The sequence below is a fragment of the Fukomys damarensis genome, unplaced genomic scaffold, assembly GCF_012274545.1.
Source record: "Fukomys damarensis isolate Sample0158 unplaced genomic scaffold, DMR_v1.0_HiC HiC_scaffold_15, whole genome shotgun sequence".
Lineage (NCBI taxonomy): Eukaryota > Metazoa > Chordata > Mammalia > Rodentia > Bathyergidae > Fukomys > Fukomys damarensis.
The window spans coordinates 22255422-22264331 of record NW_022900927.1 but is presented as its reverse complement, the minus strand read 5'-3'; the positions used below and the strand labels follow the sequence as shown (position 1 = coordinate 22264331).

At 45.9% G+C, this 8910-nt stretch overlaps 1 protein-coding gene and 1 long non-coding RNA gene across 2 annotated transcripts in view; one reads left to right on the top strand and one right to left on the bottom strand.

The window, feature by feature from the left end:
- The window catches only part of Gdf11 (growth differentiation factor 11), a 13672-nt gene extending 12958 nt beyond the window's left edge, over nucleotides 1–714 (bottom strand). The window contains exon 1 of the mRNA XM_033763488.1: nucleotides 695–714. Coding sequence (XP_033619379.1) covers nucleotides 695–714 — 20 coding nt within the window. The remainder of the gene's footprint in view (nucleotides 1–694) is intronic.
- A 1026-nt stretch (nucleotides 715–1740) lies between these two features.
- Nucleotides 1741–3563, top strand: LOC117286132. The gene is made up of 3 exons (XR_004517230.1): nucleotides 1741–1855; nucleotides 2807–2843; nucleotides 3459–3563. It is a non-coding gene; the product is annotated as an uncharacterized LOC117286132 (long non-coding RNA).
- Nucleotides 3564–8910: the final 5347 nt, after the last annotated feature.

The following is an 8910-nucleotide window of genomic DNA, read 5'->3' as shown; positions in this document are numbered from 1 at the left end:
GAGAGAGAGAGAGAGAGAGAGAGAGAGAGAGAGAGAGAGAGAAAACTAAAAGCAATTCAATTGATAGACAAGATTGCCATCTGGCGGTACAAAGCCTACAGTGGGCTCTTCTCATGCTTCACACTGTATTTTTCATTTTAGACCTCTAGTCTGAGAAGAGTCGGGTGATAGAACCTAGGACCTCGCACTGTACCTCTGAGTTACATCCTCGGCTTGAAAAATTCTGTATCGTAATACAGTACACCTTGCCCTTTCTCTAATCCTTTCTAGATTCCCCCCGCCCCCGCCGGCCGCAGGGTCTTGCTATGTAGTTTCCGTTGGCCTTGAACTCACTATGAAGCCCAGGCTGGCCTCCAACTGGCAGTGATCCTCCTGCCTCAGCCTCCTGAATGCTGTCATTACAGGCGTGAACCACCCTGCCTAGTTAGATTTTGTCTCTTAAGGTCCCTTGGCTTGGTCCAGTTGGGTTTCCCTGAGTTGCAGGAACTAAGTCCGAGCTTTTAGGAGCTTCAGTACTCCAGCAGCCCCAGACCCAGTTCCAAGGGGGATAGCTTTACAGAAAAGGAGTTGGAAGAGGGCTTGACATGAAGATCTTTACTCATCCTGGTGTACCCTGTGGCTTGGGGTCCTACCCACTGTCCTGGTCTCCCAGGCAGCTGTCTTCCTCCCTGGGGTGACCCTTTCCCAAAATTACCTGGCAACCTCCAGGCCCATCCTCCTTCAAGGTCCTGAGTAGTTCTAGCATATGCGGGTTGGGGTCTAAGGGAGGCATTTAGGTTTGAAGGCTGTGAGCTGCCAGAGAGGAGGCGGTGATCCAGGGGGAGGGAGGATCCGGGCTCTGACGTGTCCTTGGATGGAGTGTTTATTACCCTCTTGGGAAGCCTGATGCCAGGGTTCAAGGCCAGAGAAGCCTGGGCACTTCTCAGTGGTGCTGCTGTCAGAATCAGGGAAGCACTGCAGGAATACCTGTTCTTTGTCCTCTCAAGGGAAGATGCTTAATCCGATCTCCTCTCCCTTTTTGCTCACAAACACCTCATTCTGGGGGTCAGTGGATTCATTCCTTGGCACTGCAAGGGTTTCTCAGGAGGGGAGGTGAAACTAGCAGAAGGCTCCCTAGAGACAACCCCCCATGTGTCTTTAGGGGCTGGGAAGGCTGTTCTGGGGCTGGGTGGGACATACTTTGATGGAGTAGACCCTTCCTAGACCTCTGGCCCACAAGCCCTGTGGCTCCCCTGAGATCTCACTATATAATTATCATCCTCTCCACAGCATATTCTAAACCCTGTAATTATCTTGCCTGGGTCCCTCGCCAGCCCTGTTAAGCTCCAAGCCCTCTAAGAGAAGTTGAAGAAGGGAGCCAAGAATTTGTATCGTGGGCTCTCCTGGTAGTAGTGGACATGTGACACCACAATTGGGAGACTCAAGTGTTATCTGGGGTCACTACTTCCTTTGCCTCTGGCCTCCCGGAAAATCCCCCACTTCATCTCCAGTCAGTTTCCTTTCACCCTCTTAAAGCCAGAAGGCCAGCCCTCCCACTCCACTGGGATGAACTCTTTCCGCCCTTCACTTTTGGTCTCCCCAGCCTCTCCACCTCTTTCTTGCCTTTCCTGTTGAGCGGTGACCAAAGCCGGTTGCGCTGCTCAGCGGTGCCAGCAGGAGGCGCTATATTCCCACTGTTGAGCAAAGGAAAAGGAAGCGTGTACAGGGATCAATCGCGGGATTTTACGCTTCCGAGGCAGGCGCGGTGCCACTGAGCTACATCCCCAGCCCTGGGGAATGTCTGCTTCTCAGGGACATCCAAATGCTGGCAGTTGGGCGGATCCAGGAGGTGACAAAGCATGACCTGAGATGCCAGGTGAGGGAAGCTGGAAACAGCAGAACGCAGTTGGAGGTAGAAGTGTTGGGAGGAAATCCAATCGGAGGAAAGTTAGGAGAGCACAGGGCAGTGAAGGTCAAAGTTGGTGCCAGATGAGGACCTGTGTACCGGTGTGCGCACTGCGTAAGGGCATGTGTATACAGCCACAGTGAGGGTGTGAGGACAGTCCAAGAGTCTGGCTAAGGTCTGGGGAGGGGACCAGGACCCTCAATGCCCCTGCATCCCCCGTCCTGTGCTAGGCAGTCCTCAAGTCTTCTCTTTGTTATAGTCTTCACTTCCCCCACCCCAGTGCCTGGGATGAATAATTTAATAAACTCTCCCTCAGTTCCTGCCTAGGTCTTTCAGTTCCACGGAACAGATGTGTGAGGTGACCACCCGACCCCCAGCGTGGCATCTTTCCCATTTCTCCCATGTTCATCTCTGCTCCACCTCAGCAGGAACCTTAGTTGTGAGGATCTGTGACTCGGGCGAATGTTGCTTTGCTACTGTGCCCAGTCCTGGACCAGAACTGCCTGGCACTAGGATTCTGGCCTGGGTGGTGACCAGGGAGCCTAAGCCCAGCTAAGATCCCACCTTCCCAGCTGTGTGTCTGAGTCAATCCCATCATTAATGGTGACCACTGGGAAGGTGGGGAGAATGTGGGAGGTCAAAGGCTGGGGCCCAGGACCAGAGAAAGGAATGGGGCCTGGCGTGTAAGGATCTTCCAGTGGGAGCTGCTTGGGGTGGCAGGGGGGTTTCGATCTGGGGGTTCAGGCCAAGGTCAAGGTGGGCGGGAGGGGTTAGAAAGAGGCTGGGGTGCCCCTCCCAATCTGTACATTGGCCTCCTCTGTTGGGATGTCTAGAAACTTTTCAAAGCCCAAATCATTTTAAGTCCCATGAGTCTAAACACAGGATATGATAAAGCCCAAGCATTTTTTTTTTTTTTTTTAGGTCCTGGGGATCAAAATCAGGCCTTTGCACATGCTAGGTAAGCATCCCATGAGTAAACACAGGATATGAGAAAGCCCAAGCATTTTTTTTTTTTTTTTTAGGTCCTGGGGATCAAAATCAGGCCTTTGCACATGCTAGGTAAGCACATACCACTGAGCTATAGCCCCAGCTCAAGCCTTATCTTTTTTTTCTTTTCCTTTGTTTTTTTGAGATAGCATCTCGCTATGTAGTTCAGGCTGGACTTGAACTCATGGCAATCTTCCTACTTCAGCCTCTCAAGAGCTGGGATTACAGGTGGGCCACCATGCCTGACTTGTTTGTTTGCTTTTTGAAACAAGGTCTTGCTATGTAGTCCAGGCTGGCTTGAACTTGCTATGTAGTCCATGCTGGTCTTGAATTTGAGATCCTCCTGCTGTAGCCTCCTGAGTGCTGAAATTACTGGTGTATGCCCCATACCTGGCTAGGATTATCATTCTTTTTTTTTAGCATTATAATTCTTAAGGTAACTAAACCAATCTCCTTCATTTCTTATGTGATACTCATAACAGCCCCATGAGAGGAGGAAGGAGTTCTTTTCTTCATATTCTATTGGGCAGAAGCTGAGGCTCAGAGAGAATGAGGGTTTAACCCAGATTATCTGCTTGCTCACCAGGTCTCACTCGGTGGCATCTACCTTGGGAGCCTCCCAAGGGGCTGGAGTGACAGACTCAGCACTGAGGTTAGTGTGTCAGGACCTTGCATCTTGTCTGCAGGTCGATCCCAAGTAAGTGGCTTTATCTCTTTGAGCTTCGCTTTCCTTCTTCTTTTTTTTATTTTTTATTTTTATTTATTTATTTTTGAGGCGGGGTCTTGATGTGAAGTTTAGGCTGGCCTTGAACTCAGTATGTAGCCCAGCCTGGCCTTGAACTGGTGGTGATACACCTTCCTCAGCCTCCCGAGTGCTGGGATCACAGGTGTGCACCACCATGCCTGGCTACAGTGACCTAATCTTGCCCACCATGAAGTGTGTGTCCTCCCCAGACAGTGGTGGGCAGTGAGAGCTGGCCACCCACAGTGACTAGAGGCTCCCTTCTATGCCCCTAGACTCTGCCACCCTGGACACCCATGGTGACATTGCTGGGGAGCCGGGGCACAGGCTCTTCTTCTTGGGGCTGCACTCAGTGCTGGTGTGGAGGGCTGGGACAGACTCTGGGGAGCTTTAGTCTTTCTCCCAGCAGGACCCACAGACCTGCAGATCGCCCTTCCTTCACTCTGTTTGGATCTAAGCCTGGAGTCAGAGCTGGCATCAGGCATCTGTGCTTCCCTCCCTAGCCAAAGCTGGTACTTCTGGGTTTCCATGTGAGGCCCCTACCTCTTTACCTTAAACTGCAGCCGCCAGTCTTCCTGCCTCTGCGCTGCGGTGATGGCCTTGATAGTGACGCAGCCAACCGTTCTGTCCTCCCACCCCCAGCTCAGTCTCCTTCTCTTCCTTCCCCACTGCCTTGCACCTCTTTGTCTTTGCGTTCCCCCATTTTCCCTCTGGGCTCCCGCCTGCCTCTGCTTTCCTTGGTGTGTCCTCACCCTCCTCACACCCCACAGCTTCTCTCTTCCCTTGTGTTTCTCCACGCTTTCTCTTCCCTCTCCACCTCCCCATTTCTCACTCCTTGCTGTCCTCCTCCACCAACAGGCCAGGGCCTCTCCCATCACACCACCCACATCTCGTGCCCCAACTGTCCCCACTCCCACTGCAGGGCGCACGAAGGTGGCCCAGGCCCCAGCAGAGTGGCGGGGTAGGGGTGTCTGGGCAGCAACACAAGGCTCCTTGCATCCATCTGGCCTTCTGGAGGCCTGGGGTGCTGGCCCTGCATCTGGCCGATGCCTATGGATGCCAAGACGTGGCACCTCTGCTGGGGACCCTGGTGGCTGCATGTCCTCCTGCTGGCCCTGGGTGGAGGCTGGCAGAGCTGTGGGGAAGCCTGGCTTTGCTTTGTGGAGAGGGACAGAGGTCCCTGCTCCAGCTTGCTTGCCACCAGCCAGTGCCGGGCGCCTGCGCTCACCGATGTAGCTCCATGGCAGTCCAGATGCAGGCACTGGGGCCGGTGCTGGACATGCTGACTTGTGGAGATTTGGGCCTGAGCTCAGCCTGCTCCCGTGTAGACAGGGTTCTGTGCTGACTTCCCAGGCTGGATGAGGGGATCATCTTGTTATTATTATTCATTACTGTGGTAAAATACATAGAACATGAAATCTACTATTTTAACAACTTTTTTTTGGTACCAGGGATCAAACTTGGGTCCTTGTGCTTGCAAGGCAGGTGGTGGAGCCACTGAGCTAAATCCCTGGCCCTAATTACTTTTTAATTTAATTTTTTTTGTTAGTGCATGTTTGCAGTCTATAATGATTATATTTATTCTGGAGAGTTTGTGCATGTTCATAACACATCTTAATTTTTTTTGTTGTTTTAATTTTTGAGATGGGGTCTCACTGTACAGTTTAGGCTGGACTTGAACTCACTGTGTGGCCTGGGCTGGCCTCAAAATTGTGGCAATCCTTTTGCCTCAGCCTCCTGAGTTCTGGGATTACAGATCTGTGCCACCAGGCTTGGCCCACACTTTAATTCTTTTTTGTGTCTCTCCCTTTCCATCACTCCCTGTTCTCTCCAACTCTTCTTCCCCTTCTCACTTGAAAAAGCTCTATTTTTGTTTTTCCTCAATCCTTTAAAAAATTCCTTTCCCTTCTTTCTGTCTCTCCCCCATCCCTCTTTTCCCTTCCTGTTTGAAAAAGATATCACTACTTCCTATTATATATATTTCATTTTGCTCTTTATTTATATTTTGAGTTTCTCATATAAGAGAAACCATGTGATATTTAAACTTGTATGTCTCTTTATTTCACTTAACATTCTGGTCTCAGGTGCATTCATTTACCTACCAATACCTCAAGTTTATCTTCTTTGTGGCAAAGTTGTACACCATTGTGCATAAATACCACATTTTCTTTATCCATTCATCTGTTGATGTGCATGTAGGCTGCTTCCAAGATTTAGGTATTATAAGTTTTGCTGCTAGATGCATGCACATTGTGATATGATGACTTGAACTCTTTTGGGAAGATTCCTAGAAGAGAATTAGCTGGGTTGAATGAAATTTCTGTTAGTATTTTGAGGACTCTCCAGAGTTGTCATACTGATTTACACTCCTGCAATAATGTAGTTGCTCCCCCTAGCATTTGTTATTATTTGATTTCTTTCTTTCTTTTTTTAATTGTTACGTAGTTCAGCCTGGCCTTGAACTCACTATGTAGCTCAGGTTGGCCTCAAAATTGTGGTGATCCTCCTGCCTCTGCCTCTCCAGGGTTAGGATTACATGTGTGTGCTACCACTCTTGGCTCTGTTATTTGATTTCTTGATGATAGCCATTCTTTCTGGAGTAAAGTGGTATCCCAATGGTATTTTAATTTGCATTTCGGCAATGGCTAGTGATGTGGAACACTTTTCATGTATTTATTGGCCATCTGTATTTTGAGAAGTTTCTATTCATTTTGGTTGCCCATTTTTTAATTGAATCTTTTCTTTTTTATTGAGTTTATTGTTACTTTTAAAGTGTACAGTACAGTTACATCATCATTGGGATCTTGTACTTTACATGACAGATCTTGGTTCTCTTTTTTTCCCACATCCTGCCCTCCCTCCATTCCATCTTTTCCTTTTCTCATATTTTTTCTTTTCCCTTATTTCCTTTCCCCTACCCTTCCCACTTCCCCTACACCTTTAGCCCTTTTCTTCCTATTTCACTTTATCAGTTATACAATTTGGATCTTATTTACACTTTTAGTTTTTCACACCAGAGAAACTATTTGATATTTACACATGTGTGTCTTATTTATTTCCCTTAAGAGTATAGCCTCAATATGCATCCATTTTTCTAAGAATGACTCTAGTTTCTCATTCTTTATGGCTGAGTAGTACACCATTTTATAGAAAAACCACATCTTCTTTATCCAGTCTCCAACTGATGGGCAATTGGGCTGTTTCCAAGTTTTAGCTATTACAAACTGTGCTGCTATAAATATGGGTGCGCATGTATCACTGTGGTATGATTCTTTTAATTCTTTTGGAAAGATACCCAACAGAGGGATGGCTGGGTCAAATGGAACCTCTAATCCTAGTTCTTTGAGGTATCTCCATATTGATTTCCACAGTGGTTGCACCAGCCTGCACTCCCACCAACAATGGAGAAGGAATCCTTTCTCCCAACATCCCTGCCAACATTTGTTATTGGTTGATTTCTTGATAGCAGCCGTTCTTTCTGGGGTGAGATGAAATCTCAGAGTTGTTTTCATCTGCATCTCTTGAATGACAAGTGAACGTTGTCATATGTTTATTTGCTGCTTTTACTCCTTTATCTGAGAGATGTCTGTTCATTTCACATGCCTAGTTTTGAATAGTGTCTTTATATTTGGGAGTTTGATTTTTTTGAGTTCTTTGTATATTCTAGATAATAGTCCTTTGTTTGAGGAGCAGCTGGTAAACATTTTTTCCCATATTGTAGGTTGTTTCTTAGTTCTGTTGGTGGTTTCTTTTGCAGTGCAGAGCTTTTTAATAAAATGAGATCCTAGGTGTTGTTGATTCTTTGTGCTAGTTCCTGTGCTACTGAGGATTTGTTCATTAAGCCTTTTCTTATGCCAATGTCTTCGAGAGTTTTTTTCTTTTTTTTTTTTTTTGGTACCGGGGATCAAACTCGGATTCTTGTGCTTAGCAAGGCAGGCAAGGGCACCACTGAGCTAAATCCCCGGCCCTCCAGAATTCTAACTAACTTATCTTCCAGCAAGTATAGTGTTTCTGTTTTAATATTTAGATCTTTAATCCACTTGGATTTTAGTTTAGTGCAAGCTGAAAGATAAGGCTCTAGTTTTAATCTTTGGCAGGTTGAAATCCAGTTTTTCTAACACCCTGTATTAGAGGCTCTCTTTCCTCCAATGAGGATGGTTGGCACCTTTGTCAAAGGAAGTAGCTGAGTACATCTGGAATTGTTTCTGTATCTTCCAATCTATTCTACTGATCCTCAGGTCTTTTTCTTTGCCGGTACCATGCTTTTTTTTTTTTTTTTTTTTTAAATCACAGTGTCTTTGTAGCATAGTTTCATGTTGGGGATTGTGATACCCGCCGTCATGTCTCTGTTGCCTAGAATTGCTTTTTCTATTCTAGGTCTCTTGTTCTAAATGAAGTTTTGGATTATTTCTCTCGTTCTGTGAACTATACTGTTGGAATATCAATAGGGATTGCAGTGAATCTGTATAGCAGTTTTGGTAATATGGCCATTTTCACTATATTGGTTCTTCCTACCCAGGAATAGGGGATATCTTTCCATTTTCTTATATCCTCTTCGATCTCTTTTTTCAGAGTGCTGTAGTTTTCACTGTAGAGGTCTTTTGCTTCCTTTGTTAGATTGATTTCTAGATACTTCATTTTTTTGGATGCTATTGTGAAAGGAATTGTTTCCCTAATTTCTTTCTCAGTGATTCTGTTATTTGTGTACAAGAAGGCTATTGATTTCTGAGTGTTGACTTTGTATCCAGCTACTCTGCTGAAAGTGTCAATTTAGTCTAGAAGTCTTTTGGTGGAGTTTTTTGGGTCTTCTATGTTGACTGTCATAGCAAATAATGACAGTTTAACTTCCTTTCCTATCTTTATTGCTTTAATCTTTCTCATGTGTAATTGCTGTGGCTAATGTTTCCAAAACTATATTGAACAGGAGTGGTGATAGTGTACATCCTTGCCTTGTTTCTGATTTTAATGTGAAAGGTTTCAGTTTTTGGCCATTTAATATGATGTTGGCTATTGGTTTTTCATAGATGGCCTTTGTCAAGTTGAGATAAAGACCATCTATTCCAATTTTCTGCGGGTTTTTTTTTTTTTTATCATGAATGGGTGTTGAATTTTGTCAAATGCTTTTTCTGCATCTATTGAGATGATCATATGGTTTTTGTCCTTGACTCTGTTAATGTAGTGTATTACATTTATTGATTTATGTATTTGAACCATCCTTGCTTCCCTGGGTTAAATTTGACTTGGTCAGGGTGTATGATCTTCTTGATGATCCTCTGTTTTCTGTTTGCCAATATCT